Below are 25,060 nucleotides of genomic sequence, written 5' to 3' on the forward strand. Positions count from 1 at the left end.
CAGTTCCAGAGTGTGCCGAATCAGCTCTTGAAAAATGAAAAATTATTTCTGGTTTCACAGAACTTCCTTTCTTCATCTGATCAGTTACAATAGTCCTTCTTACATGACATGTAGAAATATAACCAGGGTGGCGCAGCAGGTAGAGTGCTGTACTGCAGGCCACTGAAGCTGACTGTAGATCTGTAGGTCAGCGGTTCAAATCTCATCACTGGCTCAAGGTTGACTCAGCCTTCCATCCTTCTGAGGTGGGTTAAAATGAGGACCTGGATTGTGGGGGCAATATGCTGGTTCTGTTAAAAAAGTGCTATTGCTAATAGGTGGTAAGCCACCCTGCGTCTAAGGAGAAGAGTGGCATAAAAATCAAAATAAATAAATAAGCAAGCAAGCAAGCAAGCAAGCAAGCAAGCAAGCAAGCAAGCAAGCAAGCAAGCAAGCAAGCAAGCAAGCAAGCAAGCAAGCAAGCAAACAAACAAGCAAGCAAGCAAGCAAGCAAGCAAGCAAGCAAGCAAGCAAGCAAACAAACAAACAAACAAACAAACAAACAAATAGAATGTGAACTAAGGCTCAGCAGCAATTTATGTGACTTAGGTCAGAGTTCCCCAACCTTTCGGGTTGGCGGCTCAGAGGTGGGGGAGGAGATTTTTGGGGGGGGGAAGGGGGGGGCACAAGCACCGGTTGCTCGCGCAAGTGGGGCCAAGAGGCTGTGACACTCGTGTGACTGGGGACCTGAGCACCTCACATGAGTTGGTCAATCATGCCTGTGATTCTTGCACAAATGGGTTCCCAAGCGCTTGTGACGTTCATGTGAGTGGCGCATTCATGTGCTCATACTAACCAAACCCTCATATATGCTAGTGATTAGGCTGCCAACCTGCCTTCTATTGAGGACCTGTATAATGCATGAGTCAAAAAAGAGGGCTGTGAAAATATTTACTGACCCCTCGCATCCTGGACATAAACTGTTTCAACTCCTACCTTCAAAACATCCCTATAGAGCAACGCACACCAAGACAACTAGACACAAGAACGGTTTTTCTCCTAACGCCATCACTCTGCTAAACAAATAATTCACTCAACACTGCCAAACTATTTACTAACTCTGCACTACTATTACTACTAGTTTTTTTTCCTCATCATTCCTATCACCCATTTCCTCCCACTTATGAATGTATGGCTGTAACTTGTTGCTTGTATCCTAAGATTTTTATTAATATTGATGGTTTCCTCATTGCTTATTTGACCCCTATGACAAGTGTTGTCCCTCATGATTCTTGACAAATGTATCTTTTCTTTTATGTACACTGAGAGCCTATGCACCAAAGACAAATTCCTTGTGTGTCCAATCACACTTGGCCAATAAAATTCTATTCCATTCTTTTTAAATCAGTACCCCAGCAATTGGTGCTGCCATTGTTATTATTACAACCCCCACTTTTCAAAACACACTGCAGTAGCGATGGGTGAACCGAACCCGCACAATTCGGGTCCGTATTGAATTTTGCGGTGTTCGGTATGCCGAACACGAACCCAAAATTTTTTGAAACTTCGGGCAAAGTTCGGGGTCGCGTTCTGCGTTCGGAGCTTTGACGTCACCAGCAGGTTGCTAAGGATGCCAAGGTGATCACTTCCTGGATTCCATGGAATCCAGTAAGTGATCACCTTGGCATTCTTAGCAACCTGCTGGTGTACGTGACGTCAAAGCTCTGCCCCCGGAATCTCTAGGTGGGATTCCCCATTCGGGTTCGGGTTCGGTTCGGGTTCGGCCGAATTTTGCATAAAGTTCGTCCGAACTTGCCGAACCCGAACACCGTTGGGTTCGCCCATCACTACACTGCAGTCTACTTGCTACAAGGGAGCAGTGCAGTACCCAAGGCTATACCTGGGGACCTTAACAGAAAACAGAGTACGTAGTGCAGGGGTATCAAACTGGTGGCCATATCACACATAGCCCACACCTACCCCAGCTCCATGAATGCAGAAAACATCAAGAAACTTCATGGGATGATGACATGACATGCTGCGAGTTTGACACCGATGATCTAGTGCTTCAAGCTTCCTTCTAATCAAAGAGATTAGGGACCCTCTTCCAAAGCAGCCTCTTTCAAACAGAACAGGTCTTACAGAAACAGGATGCCTACATTGGAATCCATTAATCCAGCATTTTCTCCCATTTAACATAAAAAGATAAGCGCATTAATTGAGTCGTTCCTTCCTCCAAATAGTCTCGGACAGTAGCGAACAAGAAAGCACGACTCCATTCTACTCATTGTATGGACTAAAGTGCTACTGAGTGTTTTTTTTTTAAAAAAAGAGTTAGTATGAAGCAAAATCTAAAATACCAGTCCTTCAGTTGCCAGGTTAAAAAAAGCAAAGGCAGAGCAGGGTTGCTGTTTCTTTAAGTGATTGCCAGATGCCTCCAAGTGGCTGGAAAAACCAGTTTGTACGCTTGGGTTTGGAGAACAAAGGGCAAAACTTCCCAGCAGTACTCCAGATATTTCTGGAGACATCTTTTTTTAAAAAAATGTTCAGAAATCTTCCATTCCTTTCAAGAGCTCTCAGATTGTGCAGTTCTGCTAAATTGTGTGCAAAGGAGTTGGCTAAAAGAAGCTAGGGTGCAATGTGGCAGCTTCTTAAGCCTATCTTCGTACGAAATAGAAAGATCCAGTTTCTTTTCCAGTCTCTCTTCTTAATTACAGAATGATGCAAAGCAGGAGTGCTTCAATCAGAAAAATAAGTCGTCAAAACAAATATCCAGGCCAGGTATCTAACCAGTGTCTTTAGTTGGCCTTACAAGCAAATGAAATAAAATAAGGTATCTTTGTAAAAGATTAGATTAGATTAGATTTATTGGATTTATATGCCGCCCCTCTCCGCAGACTCGGGGCGGCTCACAATAATGGTAAACAATACATAGTAACAAATCTAATATTTAGCAATCTAAATCACAGTTTTAGGTTAAAAAATCCAAAAGAAACCCCAATACATAAAAAACAAACACACAGTCGAATCATACACAGAAACTACATGGGCAAGGGGGAGATGTTTCAATTCCCCCATGCCTGATGACAGAGGTGGGTTTTAAGGAGTTTCCAAAAGGCAAGGAGGGTGGGGGCAATCCTAATCTCTGGGGGGAGCTGGTTCCAGAGGGTCAGAGCCACCAGAGAGAAGGCTCTTCCCCGGGTCCCGCCAGACGACATTGTTTAGTCGACAGGACCCGGAGAAGGCCAACTCTGTGGGACCTAACCGGTCACTGGGATTCGTGCGGCAGAAGGCGGTCCCAGAGATATTCTGGTCCGATGCCATGTAGGGCTTTATAGGTCATAACCAACACTTTGAATTGTGACTGGAAACTGATCGGCAACCAGTGCAGATTGCAGAGTGTTGGAGTAACATGGGCATACTTAGAGAAGCCCATGATTGCTCTCGCAGCTGCATTCTGCACGATCTGAAGTTTCCGAACACTCTTCAAAGGTAGCCCCATGTAAACCTGATTAAATCCTGCAACATGGAAATCTATAGCCCAGTGATGGTAAATCTTTTTTTCCTGGGGTGTCAAAAGAGCATGCGCTTGTGCTATCTATCATGCATGCATGAGTGCCCACACTCATAATTCAATGCTTGGGGTGGGCGAAAACAGCTTTCCCCACTCCCTGGAGGCCCTCTGGAGGCTGAAAATGGCTTGTTCCCCAACTTCTGATGGGCCCAGTAGACTCATGTTTCACCCTCCCCAGGCTTCAAAGGCTTTCCTGGAGCCGGGGGAGGGTAAAAATGCCCTGCCCATCCCCCCCAGAAGCTTTCCCAGAGCCTCTGTGCGAGCCAAAAATCAACTGGCCGGCACCCACATGCACTTTTGAGCTGAGCTAGGGCAACGGCTCGTGTGCCAGCAGATATGGCTTCGCGTGCCACCAGTGGCACCCGTGCCATAGGTTTGCCATCACTGCTATAGCCCATTTAGGGACAGTGTTTTCACTTAATAGCGTTTTTATTTCTAGACAAGTAACAGATCTGGATAGACAACTTCAAACAGCTGCAGTTACTATCAGGGGCAGATCCTGGCTTACCTCGCTTCCGGTTTGCTCCTTTGTGCACCCTGCACACGCTTGGCGCTTGCGTGATCAGTGCTAAAAAACCAGCTTCTGCACATGTGTAGAAGCAAAAAACAAGGGGGTGGTGCCTATGGTGCCACCAAGAGAGCTGGTTCGGGGGCAGGGTGGGGAAACTGCTGGTTCTAGCAACCCAGGCCATCAAGTTACTACCGGTACCATAGAACGAGTCCGAACTGGGAGGGACCCACCTCTGCTTACTATATAATGATCATCAGTATGGAAGCCCTCACCATGCTTACAAAATAACCATTAGTGTAACTTAATATAAAGAGAGTTAACTAAGCACCCCAATTTTTTACAATCATTTTCAGCAGCCGTGTTTCATATCAGCATCCCAACCAGTAGTGGGTTCTGAATTAGTTTGTTACTGGTTCGCGTGCGTTTTCTTGTGTGACCTTCAGCCTCCTGCCACTACAGATACCGGTTCTAAGAACTGGTCCAAACCGGGAGCAACCCATCATCGCTGATTGACCTATTGCTAACTAATTTACTTAGTTGAAGAGTGACCTGGGACACTTATCCCATCTGGGTGGTCCCGTTAAATGATTCCATCTGGGTGAGTCTTTCCAAAGAAATTGGCAATTCCTCTTCCAATCATAAAGGAAAGATTAATGTGACATGGTCTCATCTTTGCAATAAAGGTAAGGTAAAAAAGATATATCTTAGATTCTGGAAGTACCATGAAAATAGGGGAAATATATGCACCCATTTTCATATGATAGCTGCTATCTCCTTTTCCCAAATTAAGGACAAAATAAGCTTGCATTATCAGAGAGAGAAGAAACCCTTGTTATGCTTAAGGAAGCTCAGACCTTGACTTAAACAAGCTCAATTAAGCAGGCTTTGACAAAAACAATGTTGTGCTTAAAGCAACAGGCAGTTACCTCCCTATCCCTGATTCATTTGGCAAGATTATTAACTTGGTGTTTGCTAACAGAACAATCATTCCCATGGAAATATTTCTTTGAGGTCACAAGTATAGGATTATGACATCACAAAAGGAACACTGGTAGGACTGATAAGTGCAATGATTGTTTATACTTTATTTTATAGGATGCAGTTCAGATGCATCTAGGATTAAAGCCTTCCAGAGAAAGAAAAACCAAGTACTAGTAACAAAGGGAAATTAGTTCATTCAAAAACTGTTCCAATAAGTAAATGTAGGATATGGAGGTGTATCAATATTTTTACATTCAAATCAAATCAAAATGGAGAAGCTTTATTTTCCCCTTCCCCTTTTTAAAAATTTTGAAAATTTTAGGGCCTACATACGAAGAACTAATCAACAACAATAAAAGATCTAGGGAAAATATTGTATTTTTTTTCAACACCAGCTTTTAAAGAAAAACGAATGTAGGGATTTTCAGTTTCTGAGCTCTCCGTTTTATAGAATAAATATATATTTGGCTGTCTTTCAGGTTACAAATGCCTCGTGTTAATGTCTAATGTGTCATGTCTCATACCATCAAGTCACAAGAGTAACTGATAAATACTATCATTCCCCCACTGCTGAAGCCGAACCACTTTGAAGTTAGTGTTGGTCCTAATGAGGTACAATGTCCAACATGGATGAAGTCCTCTCTTTATGAGGCACACTATTTTGAGACATGGGAGTTTGTGATCTCCTGCATAATAGGTGTGCATCAAAAATAAAACACAGCCACATAGGTTTTTAATTGCATTTTGAATAGGTTTAAGATTTGCATGTTATTGGAGCAAACAAACACAGCCTTCTTATCTCCCGGCCTGGCCACAATCGATGAGTTAGCCTTTAAAGCAGCCTTTCTGAGTAGACTGGATGCCCTACTGCAGTCATAGTTCCCTCTAAGCTGAGCAGTGAGCAATCGCTCACTTAAAAATCATCAACTCAGAGTTTTCCAAACCTGCCCAGAAGCCGAGAGGGAAAGAGTGAGAGGGAAGGAGAGAGAGAGGAAGAGAGGAAGAGAGAGAAACAGATAGAAAAAAGAGAGGAAGGAAAAGAGAAAGAAAAAGAATGGGAGTAAGGATGAGAGAAAGAAAATCAAAATCTAGTTTGACACTAGCTCAACTATTTAAGTGGCATTTTGATATTGATAGAGTTGCCCTATTATGAGCTCACTGTTATAGACACACAGTACAGTATTTTATTTTGAAATTCTCTGAGGCAAAGCAGGGTGGGTTTTTTATTTATTTATTTGTTTGTTTGTTTGTTTGTTTATTTATTTATTTATTTATTATTTCTGTGCCGCCCAGTCCCGAACGGACTGCCGCTCAGACACTATACTTTTCCGCCCCCCCTCCAAAAAAAAATTAGAGGGAACACTGACTGCAGTGTTTCCCAACCTTGGCAACTTGAAGATATTTGGACTTCAACTCCCAGAATTCCCTAGCCAGCAAACGCTGGCTAGGGAATTCTGGGAGTTGAAGTCCAAATATCTTCAAGTTGCCAAGGTTGGGAAACACTGCCCTACTGAACTACAGACTTCCCCTGCCAGAATTCCTTTCGTTAGCGTGGAGAACTCTGCTTTAAGAGTTTAGAAAACACTTGGTTGTTTTAACTTAAGACACATTGAATAGATCAATTAAAAAAAAGTCAAGATGGAAGAGACTATCCTGCTTGGGGAAAAAATTGCAGGCCATTCCTTACTGAGTTTAAAAACGGTAATTCAAATCAGTGCTCCATAGTGAGAAGCACGAAAAAACACAGATGTGGCAACAAAGAAAATTCAAACGCAGGTACTGTAAATGGCTAGCGAGCAGACCTTGAAAAGAATGTGGTGTTTTGTTTGTGACCTGCATTAGAGGCCAGATATACCACCTTTCACACCCAAAGGCAAGTATGTGGGATCCTCAAGCAGACAAAAATCAATCTCCCTTTGACAGGAATGAACTTCCCAAACCAGTTCATCAAGTCAGGCAGAAAGAAGAGTGGGAGGGAGAAAAGAGGTGAGGCATAAGGGAGTGGGAGGGATATGTAGTTGAAGGGAACTACAAAGGAAATATGAGTCACGGATCCAAGGAAGGTTCAGCGCTCTGTTTATTCCCTTCAATATGACCACCCCCACAAGCCCTAAGCGCTTCACACAATATGTCTTCTGGAAGTCCATTGTCCTCACTACAAACACCCCCCCCCACAAGGGAGATAAAATATATCAAGGGCCCAGTAATCCAGAAAGCAGCCAATTAAAGGGCCTCCTGGCAAAATCCATTTTTTAGTTTTCGAGATCTGCATATTAAAGTGCATGCATTAAACTTCAGAATGCTTGTAAGAGGAAAATCCCTCCTATCTCAATACACAATGGTGAACTTTTATGATGTTCTAAACACAGACACATGGTAAAATGATGGGTTTTGTGCCAGTTTATTAATTAATTAATTAATTAATTAATTAGATTTGTATGCCGCCCCTCTCCGTAGACTCGGGGCGGCTAACAGCAATAATAATACAATGTAAACAAATCTAATATTTAAGTTAATTTTTAAAAACCCCAATGTAAGAAATCAATCATACATACTGACATACCCTGCATAAATTTTATAAGCCTAGGGGGAAGGGAAAGTCTCAATTCCCCCATGCCTGACGACAGAGGTGGGTTTTAAGGAGCTTACGAAAGGCAAGGAGGGTGGGGGCAACTCTGATATCTGGGGGGAGTTGGTTCCAAAGGGTCGGGGCCGCCACAGAGAAGGCTCTTCCCCTGGGTCCCGCCAAACGACATTGTTTAGTTGATGGGACCCAGAGAAGGCCAACTCTGGTCACTGGGATTCGTGCGGCAGAAAGCGGTCCCGGAGATATTCTGGTCTTTATGGAGTCACTGAAGCTAATACCACTGTTCTGGTCAGCCAGCGGCCTGCAGAGATTACAGCAGAGTTGGACAGCAAGAAGGCTGGGGAGGAGGCTGGCAAGTCCTGGAGACTGGAGAAGGCTCTGTGTCAAAGCCAGAGATGGGACCCAGGCCATTTGGGAGTTCTGGGGGGATTCCAGAGTGTCCAGAGGCTGACATTTATTTATTTATTCGATTTTTATGCCACCCTTCTCCTTAGACTCCTTAGACTCAGGGCGGCTTACAACATATTAGCAACAAGGGCCCAGCACTTTTTAACAGAGCCAGCATATTGCCCCCAAATCCGGGTCTTTATTTTACCCACCTCGGAAGGATGGAAGGCTGAGTCAACCTTGAGCCGGTGATGAGATTTGAACCGCTGACCTGCAGATCTACAGTCTGCTTCAGTGGCCTGCAGTACAGCACTCTACCTGCTGCGCCACCCCGGCTCTATCATGAGTGAAGCAGAGGAATAAGGGGAGCCTGTTCACAATGCGCGCACGCGCAGAGCTGCCAGAAGGCCAGAACAGTTACACAGGAAAAGGACTACTCAGGAGTAAGCCTTGGAGATGATTGGCCCCTCCCGTACAACATAAAAGAGGAGCAACCGGATGTGCTCGTTGCAGGAAGCAACTTGGTTCAATTCTGGTCGATGTAACTCAGCAGTTCCGTTCTGACTCCATGTTCTGTTTGGCCTTGCAAAGCTCCTTGTCAATTAGGACTTTAGCAGCGTATCAAGAGATATAAAGGTTGGCGCTTATCAGCCTTCTTCTGAAAGATTGTGGCAGACGTCAGAAGGCCAAGAGGGTGGGGATCGTGGGGATCTCAGGGGGGGGAGTTGATTCCATAAAGCAGGAGCCACCACAGAGAAGGCCCTCCTTCATGGTCCCACCAGTTGGTATTGCTTGGCCAAAGGAACCGTGAGAAGATCGACTCTGTGGGCGCTAACAGGATGCTGGGAAGTATATGGCAGATGCATAATCTGGTCCTAAACCATGTAGGGCTTTAAAGGTAATAACCAACAAATTTCTCTGTTGTTTCCCTAGAAACTCGGTGTCACGGAGCTGTGATTCCCTCCATCCCAGCCAGGCCTTTGAGAGCAAAAGAGTTGCCTGCCAAGTGTAGGGGATCTCCTTTGAGAGGCTACAGAAACAGAGGTCAGATCCCCAAAATCTGAAGTTCTGTTTGCCTACATATCAGTATCATTCAATGACCACTATCCCAGTGCCCCCAACTGTGGTTCTCAAGCAGTCTTTTAGGTTGTTAAACAGATGAAGCAAAAAAGCTGCCCAAAGAATTCAGCTCCTTTCTGTGTGTTCCTCTGAAGATCCATCCGCTTAAAAACCTGAAAGACTGCTTAACTGCCACAATTAGGAGTGCTGGGATTGTGGTCGTTAAATGATACTAACATGTGAGCATCTTACTTAATGACCGCATCACTCAACGACTGAGATTCTGTTCCCAATTTATAAGTCGAGAACTATCTATATTTGTAGAGAGAGAAGTCATGTAGAGGCCGTGTGCAGCAAACTGCCTACCTCAAGCAGGGCTCACATACCTATATGATCTCACCCAGTTCACATCGCAAGGAAGATGTAGGACACTATCCCTGGCTGGTACGTGATCTCATCTAGGTTGTATCAACAGGATTGGTGAGGAGAATTCACCAATAAAAATGCTGTTTCTCTTTTGTTAAATTTTGCTCCTTGGAAAACAATATAAAAGCAATAAACACTGCGAAGGTAGTCAAGACATCTTAGCATCCTGCAATGAGTGGTCTCTAATTCCATCATATACCTATTTTTCTATTTTTTCTATTTAATATCCACATCCACCTTACTATGTATTGGATTATTAGGCTACAGTTGGTCTCCTTAGGGTCCTATTAACCAAACAATGCCGGCTGGCGGGACCTAGGGGAAGAGCCTTCTCTGTGGAGGCCCAAGGCCTCTGGAATCAGCTCCCCCTGGAGATTCGCACTGTACCCGCCCTCCTTGCCTTCCGAAGGAGTTTAAAAACTCATCTTTGCCACCAGGCCTGGGGTTACTAGATCTTTCCCCCCCCCCCGACCAATGAATGTATTTAGCATGATTGTCGAATGAATGGTAATGATAGTTTTTTTAAATTAGAATTTTAAGGATTGTTTTAATGTGTTATTAATTGGATTGTTTATCACTCTTTTCTGTTTTTTGTATATGTTGTGAGCCGCCCTGAGTCCTCGGAGAGGGGCGGCATATAAATCCAATTAAATCTAAATCTTAAATCTTATTACGTAAGGAATAAAACCAAATCTCACTCACCATACATTTTGCCTTCATCTGAGAGGATAATCTTCCGCCGACCACAGGGCGGATATATTGCCAGTGCCTCCTGGAAGCTCTGTTCAATGTCTGGACTCCACACTCCTTCGGCATCATTGTCCAGACTTTTGTCCATTCCCTCTTGTCCATCTTCTCGCCCCTCCCCAGGGCTGCCGCTGGTGTTCCAGCTGTTGGACGCTATTGTGATGGCTGCTCTGGGCTCTGACCCTGAGCCCCAAAAGGCAATTCGTCAGCCTAAAACAAGCAAAGAGGGTTGATTAATGAACTGCCATTGGACACAGATGGAATCTTAACCTCCAGATTGAAGTTAAAAACAAATTTCAAATCACGTAAACATCAATTATGGGTGAAGACCCAAATTTAAACATTTGTTTCATAGTGAGTATTTTTAAATATACTTTTTTGAAGAAGTTTTTTATTTTTCTCCACAATGAAAAATATACATAACAGCACATATACCTTCAATGCCGTTCCATATGTTTATATTATCTCTTATAAAGACTAATAAAATAACCTGAATTACATTTCAAATTTTAAGTTCAATTATTCAGTCTGTCTAAGTATTTATTTCAAATGGCTAATTTTGATTATATTAAGTGACAGACTGGAAAAACTCTAAATTTTTACTTCTTATAATTATAACCCTAAACCTTTATTTCTATTTCCATTCTATTATAATTTAACTTTTGGTATATGTTATTTATCTAATGCTGCCTCCTACACATTAAACATTTTTACAGCTGATGTCCTAACTATTATAAATTTGCTGGCCATAATTGTACAATGTTTTAAAGCTTTGCCCTCTTAAACACTTACCCAAAGAAACCAAAAGATATTATCTCACATATATTGAATATTTAAAAAGCTCTGGCTCAAAAACATATTTAAGCAATAGAACTTCAAACAAAATTGTATCAGAAATTTAATCTCTCCCATATATCACTGTCCTACTTCCACAGGGAATATGATCTTTAAGAAATTATGGTTTAAATTATTTTATAATTATCTTGGTTGTATTTAGTTTATATTAAGAAATAAATATTCAAATGCTGAATTCAATAAACAGAGTTTGTCTAAATTCATTCCATCATGATAAATTATTGTGCCTATTGGAGAAAGCCATTAAACATTTTAAACAGTGATGAGGTTTGGAAAGATTTTCATCAGCATAATATACTTTTGTTTAAGAAAAACACTGTGTTATAAAATTAATTGATAACATAATGAATTAAGACAAACCAAACAACCTAATCAAGCATCTAATGTTTTTCAGATTGAACATCAAAACTGCCATTTTTGTGTATTGTAATAATCTATAATGCACAGAATGTAATAAAAATAATACTATATTAACAGCTTTTAGTGTTCATTTTATTTTGATTTTTAATCTGTGTAATTTTAATCAGACAGTGGAAGTATTTCATTGAAACTATACTGTCTAAAGCATGTAAAATGTTTAAAAGTCATGTAAGTAAAACTTTTATTTTGAACATAACATTACAAAAATTAATAGAGTATAATAAAGAATACACCTTTCTTAGAACTGAATTAGAAGCATCTATTAAATACTGACAAAAACACTAAATACTATGTGGTTGGAAGGATATTTTCGTATAATTCCATTAATGGAAACGTCTCTTTAAAATTATGAAGCCTTCTTGAATGTGATTGAGTTGGGAAGAGGGAATTGGTCAAAAATACATAGCTTTATTACAGAGGTATCTAAATTTAACTTTGGTCAATTTCCTCCTTCAGACAATTCGGATGAGTCTCAGACAAATGTTTTTCCGAAGATGTGAAAAGGAATGAACAGATAAAAAGTGATTCTTGCAGTGAACAGCTCTTAAGAATCTTTTATATGTTATAACACCCCCAAAAAAATTGAGGAAAGAAAAAAGCCTTATGAATTTAAAAATTATAAACAGCAATGTCATCTACTGCAGACTACCTAACAGAAAAGGATTAGAGCAATGGGATTTTGTATCTTACAACTCTATATTTATTCCATGTCTATTATTTGATGCACATTTTTCAAATATTCAGCACTGGTAGTGAGTAGCTAAATCCAAGCATTCACTTTCACATTTCCTTTTTCAGAGAAATATTATTTTTTGTTCAATAGCAGGCTGATAAATTTTACTTACAGCCTGGTGCAATGCATGTTTTATTTAGAAATAAATCCTCCTTTGTCCAATTGATACGGTAAATTCTCTGTGTGTGTCACGAAACATATGTTGATGTGCTTTTGAGATAATGAAATTGCTCAGCCAGAGAAGAAAGCAGAGACCCAACCTCGTTTCTATGCTGATAAAAAAACCTACCCAAAACTACATGATTAAAAATATTGAATTCTACTCCTAAATTATATAGAGTAGGTTTTTTTTTCAATTTTTTTATTATTTTTTTCATAAAAACAGACAAATACATACAAACAATAAACATAAAGTGGGGGTATATTTCCCCCGCTTCTTATGAAAGTATACATTCAAATATAGAAAAAGAATACATAATTAAATATATGTTAACTATTATAGTAAAAAAAGTTAATAAATTTGAGTTAAAGTTTTACAGATCTTGATGTGAGTGTTAAGTAGGGTTAGTATAACATAATTACCAAAAAAATACCTTTAATATAATCTTAATTACTATAGTAAAATAGTGTCAAACCTTCAATCCAAACAATAAAGCTAAATTCAACTATTATACATCTTGGTATGTTGCTTATACTTATACATACATACACTACTATATCATAATCGTCAAATATATAGAGTAGTTTTTGCGTCTCATTATAGTTTTAATGTTTAGAAGGAATAGATAAGTTTCTCAGTGATTTGAAACAATCTGTGAGACAACGGTTGGACATGATTCAGAGAGAACGCTGGCTATAGAGACTTATGATTTCCTGAGAAATCACAGGATTGTTTTCCCTTCCCCCCCTAGTTTTTAAAAATAATTTGCAGAAAGACTCTGCAGACCCCCTGTTGGCAATTCGACGGTATCTGTGAGCCTGGAAATTTTGACGATTTCTTCCTACGCACTACTCCAAAGGCAACTAGCTGGGTGTTTTTCAATAACTTGTTTGGGGGCTGCAGCACCACCACCAGCTGTTCATGGGGTGATGAGAGCAAAGAGGTGTCTTCTACGGCAGGAGGCTTCCGGGAGAGAATACAGCTAAGGTGTCCAATGCAGATATCTCCTTTTAAAGAAACTGTAGAGACAACGGGCTGTTCCTTTTTTTTTTTTTTTTTTTTAAGGAACCTCTTCTCTGCTGCTCTATGATGTCACCCAATCTCCCTCTTGTTTCCCCCTCCTCTTTCCCCCAACCCACCCCACCCCTTCTTTGGAAACAGCCTAGCCAAATAAGGAGATCAGAACTACAGCAACTAGCCAAAGAGAAGGGGAGGGATGAAGGGGAGACTGCAGCCGCACAAGGCTCCAACACACTCTCAAGTCTCTTTCCTACTGCTTGTTCCCTCTCTCGGACACATATACACCATGCAACATGCACACAGCGGTACAGAATAATCAGGGATCCTCAGACTCTCACATTCTGACAGCATAGGTTGCACAAAAGAATTTCAAGAGCCGGATGTAAAAGTATGCTCACAGAACAACTTCTGAGAGGCCTGTGAAGAAATTAAGAAGGGTGGGTCTGACTCTAATAATCTTGGGTAAAAGCTATAGTAACAAAGTTGTTTCCCCCCTCCCCCCGAACATCAGCCTCTGTGTCTCTTTCGCCCTCCCAAGTATACAAAGAATATTGATAAGATGGAACAAATCCAGATCAAAAACAGTGCAAGATCTGAGGGACAAAACATATTGGGAGAGATCGAAGGAACTGAATACGTAGAGCCTGGAGGACAGAAGAGAAAGGGACGACATGATCAAAACCTTTAAATATATGAAGGACGTGAATAAGATTCTAAAAGGCAATACATATTTATAGCATTAAGTAAAGATCAAGAACACAGGAGCATAACCTCAAACCTATAAGATGGAAATTCAGAGTGGAGTGGAATAAGTAGAGTAGAATAGAATAGAATTCTTTATTGGTCAAGTGTGATTGGACACATGAGGAATTTGTCTTCAATGCATATGCTCTCGGGGTACATAAGCAAGATACATTTGTCAAGAATCATGAGATACAACCCTTAATGATTGTCGTGGGTCACAAATAAGCAATCAGGAAACAATATAAATCGTAAGGCTACAAGCAACAAGTTGCAGTCACAGAGTCATCAATCAGTGGGAGGAGATGGGTGGCAGGAATGATGAGAAGACTAAATAGTAATAGCAATGCAGCCTTAGTGAATAGATTGACAGTGATGAGGGAATTATCTGTTCAGCAGAGTGATGGCGTTCGGGGGGAAAACAGCTTAAAAGTAATGTTAGAAAGTATTACTGGGTAGATTAGAAACTTGGAATCAACTGCCAGCAGAGATAGTGGGACAATCATCAGTAACTGAGTTTGAGCATGGTTGGGATAAGCACGTGTTCATCATTTGACATAAACAAACAAACAAACAAACAAATAAATGAGAGAGAGAGAAAGAAGGAAAGAGAGAGAGAGAGAGGAAGAAAGAAAGAAAGAAAGAGAGAGAGTAAGAAAGAAAGAGAGGGGAGAGAGAGAGAAAGAAAGAAAGAGAGTAAGAAAGAAAGAGAGAGAGAGGGGGAGAGAGAGAGAGAGAGAAAGAAAGAGAGAGAGTAAGAAAGAAAGAGTAAGAAAGAGAGGGGGGGAGAGAGAGAGAAAGAAAGAAAGAAAGAGAGTAAGAAAGAAAGAGAGAGAGGGGAGAGAGAGAGAGAAAGAGAGAGAGAGAGAAAGAGAGAGAGAGAGAAAGAGAGAGAGTAAGAAAGAAAGAGAGAGAGGGAGAGAGAGAGAGAGAGAAAGAAAGAAAGAAAGAAAGAGAGAGAGAGTAAGACAGAAAGAGAGAGAGGGGGGAGAGAGAGAGAAAGAGAGAGAGGGGGGAGAGAGAGAGAGAAAGAAAGAAAGAGAGAGAGAGAGAGAGAGTAAGAAAGAAAGAGAGAGAGGGAGAGAGAGAGAGAAAGAAAGAAAGAAAGAAAGAAAGAGAGAGAGAGTAAGAAAGAAAGAGAGAGAGGGGGGAGAGAGAGAGAGAGAAAGAAAGAAAGAAAGATAGAAAGAAAGGAAGAAGGAAAGAAAATACATTCATTAAAAAAAAAAAGCTCAAAAGATAGACTCAATGGACCACTAGGTCTTTTTCTGCTGTCAGTTTTCTCTATTCCTAGATAGTCCCCAATTTATTTTCCATCACTTTCTCCCATACAGATGGGCATCACAGATAGATAAGGAGCACACATAGATAAGGAACACAACAAGAAACTTCTATTGCTACTCAAGGCAGAAACCAGCCAAATGGGTGGGCTCCATGCCTGTGTCCTTTCAAAGGAAGACATTCTTTTCTGCCTCCGTTGCCCATTTGCTTGCTGCCTCTGAGTTCAATTCTTACTACTGCCCAGAGGAAGAAGGCAAGTTAGAGAAGGCTTCTGGTAGTAACAGCTGCACTCCCTGCCAGGCTCTTACAACTGCCGGTTTACTCAGCTGTTCAGAAAAGGGAGAGAGACTGAGTGGATAAGCAATGGATGAAGCAGCAACAGGATCAGGGAATTTCAGTAAAGGGCCTTGAGCAGATGCCCAACAATTCCAGCTGGCAATATGGACTCTGCCCTGAAATCTTCTAGCAGGGGCATTACAATAGTAAAGAATTTTTCTCAAGCTGTGGTCACTTCATGTAGGTCCCCACCTGAGATTCGTCCTTCACTGAGGAAGGGCACTGCATCTTGATTCATGCTCTTGTCCCAGAATCAAGAGCGTGCCATGAAGGAAAATGATGTTACTTATTTTTACAAAACACTTTCTTCCCAACCTTGGTTGGTTTTCCAGAAATTCAGGAATGCCAATGGCACACAGGAAAATTGCCAGTAACGAAGAGCTATGGAAGCAATCAAATGTGAAAAGGTGTTTTGCAAATTTTAGAACATCTTTTCACATTTTAGAAATTTTAGAAATCTTTTTTTAATTATCAACAGATTATCCTAAAGAGCAGGTATCTTTTTCTTTCTGTCACACAGACATAGAATAAATCATCTTCACTGAGCCTGGGTTCCTATGAATCTATGAGAAGATAGATTTTCTTAGTGCCACTATTCTTGAAGTTTACAAAGAAAGGTAATAATAATAATAATAATAATAATAATAATAATAATAATAATAATAATAAGCATGCCAGTAAAGGTTCAAGGTCTCTCCCCAACTCCTCTTGATTTCAACAATATCCATAAAATCAGTGCCCCCTTGAATAAATGACTATTGAGATATTTGTCCCAAAGATGCTTTTTCAAAAGGCAATTGGACTTTGTTTTTCCAAACAAAATTCAGTTGTCTTTTGAAAAAGCGCCCTTGAATAGAACTAAATTCAAGTAGAAAATCATTTCTATGGGAAATTTTTTTGCTGCTTTTGTAGAATTGTTTCCAAATCCCACTTATCATGCGGATCATCGATTTCACTGATCTGTATTAGTCTTTATTAGTGGACCATAACTCTCAGAAGTTTCTTTTGGCAAGGCTGTGTTAATTGGGAATTCTCAGAATTCCACTTCTTCCAACAATTTATGTAAGAGAGCTCTTCCGTGGAATATTTTGTATTGCCCTGTTGAGATCAGAGATAGCAGAGAAATATTTCTAAACACTGTCACTGATAATTAGCAGGATAAGCTCTTAATCTAAAAATTTATACCCAATTGCTAGGAAAATTACTCCTAAGAATCAGTCAGTCAGATGAGAGCTAAACCTGGCCTTAATATTGAGATTATGAGTGCCGAGGAAGGATTTTTAATTTGCAATTCTCAACCCAGAACAAGGCATAGCTATACAAATTAATACTAAAATAAAATAATATAATAATACAGATCATATTACTAAATATTTTGATGTTTTTCTAAAACAAGCTACAATTCAGGTTTACAATTTGATTTTTATGCTGATTAGTGTACATTGAAAGTGACAATAAGGTATTCTATTCTATTCTCTATTTAGTTTATCTTGCAAACACACTAAATTATAATAAATGTATTCAGTTAAGCAACATGCATTGCCACTAAACTTACTCCTATCTGCCAACTCAAATCCCATGACATAATTTTATTTTGGAATATGTATATTAAATATACAGTGATACCTTGTCTTACAAACTTAATTGGTTCCAGGACGAGGTTTTTAAAGTGAAATGTTTGTAAGATGAAACATTGTTTCCCATAGGAATCAATGGAAAAGCGATTAATGCGTGCAAGCCCTTTTGCCAGCCGGTTTCCCAGCGAAGGGAGCATCAGCAGCATCGCAAAAACACCAAAGTCCTCAAAACCCCACCTCCGGACCTCTGTGTTTTTGCAATGCTGCGATTTCACTGAGGCTCCCCTCGCTGGGAAACCCCACCCCCGGACTTCCGTTGCCAGCGAAGTGCCCGTTTTTGCGCTGCTGGGATCTCCCTGCTGGGATTCCCCTGCAGCATTGCAAAAACATGGAAGTCCGGAGGTGGGGTTTCCCATGGAGGGGAGCCTCAGGGGAATCCCAGCAACGCAAAAATGCGCGCTTCGCTGGCAACAGAAGTCCAGAGGCAGGGCATCCTAGTGGCAGCGATGGGTTTGTAAGGTGAAAACAGTTTGTAAGAAGAGGGGGGGGGATTTAAACCCTGGGTTTGTATCTCAAAAATGTTGTATGACGAGGCGTTTGTAAGACGAGGTATCACTGTATATTCATATTCTACTATTTCACAACAGTTACCAAAATGATAAACACTGAAGCACAAAAATAATAGCAAACCAAAGCCCAGTTTCTCATTTCTTTTAACCAATGCTGAACTGAAATGCTCTTTGCCCATCCAGATCTAGGCAGAAAACTGTATGTCCACTTACTGATCCTTATCCTTAACTGATGTTTTTCAAATACTGGCTGAGGAACTCTGAGAGCTGAAGTCCATATGTTTTAAAATTGCCAAGTTTGAAAAACACTGCTCAATTGCATATGCAACCAATCACTGTAATAACCTGGCTTCTCTCCAACATAATAGGTAGCAAGGCCTAACAAACTTGAGGCTGCCCTTGGAAAGTGTCAGAATAAGGGGGAAAATAGAACTTTAATGCCAGTATAGCCAAAGTTTAAGACTTTCTCACTGATGAGTTAGGAGATCAATATCAGGGAATATTGTACAGCTAAAAAAGAGACAATTATACCATGTTCATATATATGGATATCTCTATAAGTTATTCCACAAGAGCAAATTATTATTATTATTATTATTATTATTATTATTATTATTATTATTATTATTATTTAGATTTGCATGCCGCCCCTCTCCGTAGACTTGGAGCGGCTCACAACAGTGATAAAAACAATACATGGTAACAAATCTAATAATTAAAATCTAAAATAACAGTTTTACATTACAAAGTCTAAAAAAAAAATGGTATCCCAGCTTTGCTCTGGCTAATTAATGGAATCAAAAACAACCAAATAAGCTACAGTCAGTTAACTTTGAGCGACACAGTGGTATGAGGCCAAGTATGTGTGTGGAATGAGTTCTGAATAAATGTTATTAATATAAAACAGCCTTATTGCCCTTGAATTGTTTGTGCTTTACAAAAACTATATATCCTACTGCAATGACACCTATTAGGGAAAGACTTCTAATGCTGGGCACTCAATAAATAGACAGGTTAACCTAACCTTCAAAGCAATTCCAATTAGGCTCCTAATAGCTTTCCAACAGTTCCTAGTACAAAAGATTAGTCTAATTAGCATCGTATTATCATTATGCCAGATGCATATTCTTCATATCCTCTATCTTTCCATGAGTTTAAAAAAATCAGGACCTCAACCTTCAAACTTCCACAGAAGGGAAGATCTTAATAGTAAACCAAGTTTCCTTTTAATGAGAGATGCCACCAAATAAACCATCATTCCTACAAAGCATGTGCTCTAAACCAGTGTTTCCCAACCTTGGCAACTTGAAGATATCTGGACTTTAACTCCCAGAATTCCCCAGCCAGCATTTGCTGGCTGGGAAATTCTGGGAGTTGAAGTCCAAATATCTTCAAGTTGCCAAGGTTGGGAAACACTGCTCTAAATAGTGAGCAATGGTTGAGCTCTTCCCATAATTAAGGGGTTCATGTAGAAAAATCACAGAGCATTTTGGAACTTGTTGCAATTTCTGTACAATAGTCTTTTCCCAATGTTAGAACCTTCCCAGTGTGCAAGATTCAAATTCCTCTTAATTATGCTAGCTATGGTTGGTTGGATTTGTAGCACAACATACAGAATCTGTCAGGCAATAATGCTGGTCCAAAATTTCTGGTTTTTGCAGGGAGAGTGCTAGCAAGCAGGCAAATCAGGAATTTGACTAAAAGTCTAATACAGATTAACCCACAGCTACTCCACCCAACTTCTACAAAGCAACAACAGAAACCAAGATGGAAGCTAATAATGCTGGGCGGGTTTTGTTTCAACAGTAGAATGCTGACTATTTTTAAATCAATACAGAGCAAAACTACAACCGCCCCTGAGGAATTTTTCAGCATTTCACTTAGCTTCAATATTCTGATATGCTAGACTTTATTCCACTGGGAATTGCAGCCAGGGAATGTGACCACTTTAGTACAATACTCATATTCTGTTATCTTATGTATATCTATTTAATTTGTATGTGCAGTAAAATGTACATTCCACGCATTTCTTTTCAAATATTTCTAAACTATTAATAAAAAAAACAACATACAGCAAGACGTTAGGTTAAGAATGCACCAATTTAAGGACGATCCAATCTATTGCAGCACATTTTGAGTTAAATACATAATGGTTCAAATACACAATGGTTATTGTTCATTATTAGAGATGGGCGAACCGAACTCGCACAATTCGGGTCTGTACCGAATTTTGCGGTGTTCGGTATGCCGAACAGGAACACGAAATTTTTTCAAACTTCGGGCAAAGTTCGGGGGTTTGCTTGCAGCGCCGCTGCGGTGCCCTTTTTTGTAAAAATAACAATGTTTATTTTTACATGAAGACCTCCCTTTGAAGGAGCTGGGAAGCTGGATTCCATGGAATCCAGGAAGTGATCACCTTGGCGTCCTTAGCAACCTGCCGGTGACGTCAAAGCTCCACCTACGGAATCTCTTTGTGGGAGGGATTCCCCGTTCAGGTTCGAGTTTGGGTTCAGGTGAATTTTGCGTAAAGTTTGTCCGAACTTGCCGAACCCGAACACCGTTGGGTTTGCCAATCACTATTCATTATATAATGTTAGTTATATAATAATATTGTTCCAATTTACATACAAATGCAATTTAAGGACAGATCTTGGGTTCAGAACTTGTTCTTAAATTGTGGACTAAATGTAGCTTGTGTTGGGGGAAGGTAAATAAGAAGATGCAACTGTGAACTCAATCGGGTGAGTTTTTGTTACATGAAGCAGACTAGTATTTTTCAAGCTTGTCAACTTTTAAGATGTGTGTATTTAAACTCCTATAATGCTGCTGGGAATTCAGGGAGATTAAGTCCACATATTTTAAGATTTTCAGGTTTGAAAAACCTCTATAGTACAAGAGTGTTAAATTTGCGTCGTCATGGCGTCCTTACATGACATATCGGGACTTTCCCCCCTTCGTTAAACTGGGCATGGCCAGCACATGACACACCCGGTCCATGGCCAGGAGTTTAATAGCTCTACTGTAGTGAACACAAATCACATAAATTGAGTTTATAGTCCTAGATTTCTCTTAATGAAGGTCTCTATTAATCAAATGTCCACTTGATTGGGATCCCTTAATTCAATTAAGTACGACCCTGTTTGCAGCAGGGTCCTGTGCACAGTTATCTCTTCCAAGCTTCACAAAACTTTGCAGATTTTCTGTTCATTCTCATTCTGCCCTTGCTTCTTGTTCCACTTTCATTATTGTTATAACACACAGCATCTCTCTGTTAAGATGCCATCCTTTAGATCAGTGTTTCCCAACCTTGGCCACTTGAAGGTATCTGGACTTCAACTCCCAGAATTCCCCAGCCAGCAAATTTGGACTTCAACTCCCCCAATTCGCCAGCCAGCATTTGCTGGCTGGGGAATTCTGGGAGTTGAAGTCCAAATATCTTCACGTGGCCAAGGTTGGGAAACACTGCTTTAGACCAGTGTTTCCCAAATACTAGGGTAGGGCCCCCTAGGGGGGGCACAGAGTGATGCCAAGAGGTCACATGTTATCCTGGGGAACATGCGTGGCCCCTCTCAATCGATTCCCCCAGATGGGGAGTGTTTTCCCAGTTGCATGCTGCTCCAAGCCCAGAAAAGAAGGCAGGCAGGGCAGGGCAGCTGCGTGGGTTTTTGTTCTCGGCAGTCGCTGCGGTGGCCATGAACAGTGTGGCGAACCTGCTGTTGGACAAGGAGGAGCAGCCTCTGCAACTGGGTGAAAGCTTGAAATGGCACCCCAAAGCCTCCTTCCATACCATTTGCTGTGAATGCCCAGCAGAGGCGGCACTTATGGACCAGGCCAGCAACCCCAAAACATCTCCTTGATTAAGCTGGCCCAGCCCCATGTCAAAAGAGGGCCCTAACCAAGGTAGCCAATGCCTGCCTAACCAAAAACAGGTTTCACTGAGTTTAACATGAGGTAAGTGGGTCGAGCAGCCTTACCCAGCCAATAGTTTTCTTGCAGCTTATAATAAGTAAAATAATAAATATTAACACTTGTTGCGATTCAGCCTGAGGCTCCTCGGGGACCGGCTGCGTCTCTGCTGGATCCATGCCCAGAGGAGGAGGACAGTGAACAGGAGGGGGAGGACCAGGCCGACGGGGGAGAGGAAAGTCAGGAAGAGGAGGAGGGAGAGCAGCCTGAGAGCCCTGGGGGGGGCTCTCCCCAGCTAGTAGCCTGGACTCATTGGATGAAGAAGCACAGGCTATAATTGACATGAGACAGCGACGTGCAGCTCAGAGACAGGACCAATTAGAAAGGTATTTGCATCACTGAATTGGCAACAGCTGGGTTTGGGTGTGGTTCTCCTCAGCAGGGTTTAAAAGGCAGGCCCGCACTTGCAGCCTTGTGGAGCGTTATCAACTGGAAGTTCTGTGACCCTGCTTTGCTTCTCGGCGTCTCTGATCTTGGCTTGTGGCCTAGAAGTCTGGAAGACTTGGGGGAGGCGTGGGTTTGTTATCTCCAGCGTTGTTTTTGACAGCAAGAATCCTGTCTTATTTCATGGCCTTCGTGAAACCTCTGTGAAGTTCCAGCGTGTTCCTGTTTGTAAGGACATTTTCTGTTACCTGTGTTTACTTTGAATTACAGTAGTCCCTCGCTATACCGCGCTTCACCTACTGCGGTTTCACTTCATCGCGGGTTTCTGAGGAAGCCGATTGGCAGATTTAAACAGCCCGCCAAACTCGATCGGCAGGTTTTTTTAAAAATATATATATATATCTAAAATTGTAAATACTGTATTTAAATACTGTGTCTAAAATAAATACTGTGTGGGAAGGGTTTATAAACACTTAAAACAATGAAAACTTACCAAACAATTACAATATAAATACTTAAATAAGTACTATCAGTCGATAAATTCCCCATCGCGGATTTCACCTATCGCGGCCAGGTCTGGAATGTAACACCAGCGATAGGTGAGGGACTACTGTATATAAACTGCCTTTGCTTTTTACCAGTGTGTCTGGCTTCTCTTTTTGGTTGGTGTTGGCTTCTGGAGGGACCCAGACAGAACAACACTAAAATTCCATTGGGGTCCAGATTGGACAGTTTGAGGGAGGTCGCACAAAATGTTTACTTCTTCCTAGGAGAGGTGTAACAGAAAATAATTGAGAAGCACTGCTTTAGACCAAGGATGTCAAGCTCATATCATCATGTGATGTATCGATGCTTTTCCCCTCCTTCGCTAAACCAGGCGGTTGCATGGCCAACACATGACGCATCCATCCCTGCTTTAGACCTTAATAGAGAGATCAGTTAATAGGATGAACTTTGCCTGTTGTATTTCAGTGAGCTAACTATGTAGGAAGCTGGAAGTATGTTCCTCCCCACCTAACAAACCCTTTTCATTTAAGTTAAGGCACCATGAAACCCTATCCACCAGTCTGTCCACTTTCCAAAACAAACTATTTCCAAGGATGAAAGCCCCAAATATACAAAGCAGTGCCATTATCAGCTCAGATTTACATCTAGACAAAAAATAAACTAGGAGGGGTTTTTTTTCTCATATCTTCCAAATTATGTTATTGTATTCCTGCAGTGTATAAATCAATTAATAACAGCTATAAACTGTTCAGACTTGAAAGCATACCACTAAGAAGTTTTCTAAGAACCTTAAAACAAGAATGCCAATGACAGCCACTTCAATATAGGTTTTTTTCATGATGTCGATCCTGATTGGTCTTTGAGAGGCATGCTAGAATGTTATAATGAAGACTAGGAAAACAAGAAAATGTGACTTAAACTTTAGTTAATACCCATGCAGGGGTAGGCAAAGTTGGCTCTTCTATGACATGTGGACTTCAACTCCCAGAATTCCTGAGCTGGCCTGACTGGCTCAGGAATTCTGGGAGCTGAAGTCCACATGTCATAGAAGAGCCAACTTTGCCTATCCCTGTCATGTATTTAATACGGTAATTCTTATTTTGTCATTTAAAAGGGGGCATGTTTTGATATGTCTATCTGACCAGCTACCCCTAGGACCAGTGGTGAAATCTACTTGCCTTTCCTACTGATTCAGAAGTACACACTTTCTTCACTCATGGATGCACTTTTTCATGCCCGCACTGCTCCCTTGCATGTGCAGAGGTTTTTATTTTAAATGGTGGCATCCGGGAGAGTGGGCGGAGCCTCATGCTGCCACTGCTACCAGTCCTCCAAACCATTGGCGCCCACCACTACTGGTATGCTCGAACTGGGCCAAACTACTGGGGCTTGACTACTGTAACGCTCTCTACATGAAGCTACCTTTGAAGAGTGTTCGGAAACTTCAGATCGTGCAGAATGCAACTGCAAGAACAATCATGGGCTTCCCCAGGTATGCCCATGTTACACCAACACTCCACAGTCTGCATTGGTTGCCGATCAGTTTCCGGTCACAAAGTGTTGGTTATGACCTATAAAGCCCTTGATGGCATCGGACCAGAATACATCCGGGTCCGCCTTCTGCTGCATGAATCCCAGTGACCGGTTAGGTCCCACAGAGTCGGTCTTCTCCAGGTCCCGTCAACTAAACAATGTCGTCTGGCGGGACCCAGGAGAAGAGCCTACTCTGTGGTGGTCCCAACCCTCTGGAACCAGCTCCCCCCGGAGATCAGAATTGCCCCCACCCTCTTTGCCTTTCGTAAGCTCCTTAAAACCCACCTCTGTCGTCAGGCTTGGGGGAACTGAACTACTCTTTTCCCCCTAGGCCTATACAATTTATGCATGGTATGTTTGTGTGTAAGTTTGGTTTTAAATAAGGGTTTTTAATTATTTTAAACATTAGATTTGTTATATGCTGTTTACTACTGTTGTTAGCCGCCCCGAGTCTACGGAGAGGGGCGGCATACAAATCTAATAAGTAAATAAATAAACCGGTAGCATTTTACCCCTGCATAGGATTCTGGGCAGTGCAAGCTGTCCTCACGCTATGCACTATTGGCATAGCCAGGAAAGCCAATATAAAGGTAATATTTCTTTACTCTTTCATATTGTGTTAGATTTTTTTGGAGTTTCTCATTTGATACCTGGAATAGCCAAAGTTGCAATTTGGGGAAATTTAAGTAGTACACTCATCAGACAGCTGCACAAAAACCTCTTTCAC

The 25,060-nt window shown here is 41.2% G+C and overlaps 1 protein-coding gene across 3 annotated transcripts in view; it reads right to left on the reverse strand.

Annotated features, from left to right (window-relative positions):
• Positions 1-25,060, reverse strand: part of TEAD3 (TEA domain transcription factor 3) — a 144,566-nt gene that overhangs the window by 50,184 nt on the left and 69,322 nt on the right. For all 3 annotated transcript variants that reach the window (XM_070745183.1, XM_070745182.1, XM_070745181.1), the window contains exon 2: positions 10,207-10,461. In XM_070745183.1, coding sequence (XP_070601284.1) covers positions 10,207-10,342 — 136 coding nt within the window. In that variant the 5' untranslated portion in view covers positions 10,343-10,461. The remainder of the gene's footprint in view (positions 1-10,206; positions 10,462-25,060) is intronic.

The sequence above is a fragment of the Erythrolamprus reginae genome, chromosome 3 (assembly GCF_031021105.1).
Source record: "Erythrolamprus reginae isolate rEryReg1 chromosome 3, rEryReg1.hap1, whole genome shotgun sequence".
Lineage (NCBI taxonomy): Eukaryota > Metazoa > Chordata > Lepidosauria > Squamata > Dipsadidae > Erythrolamprus > Erythrolamprus reginae.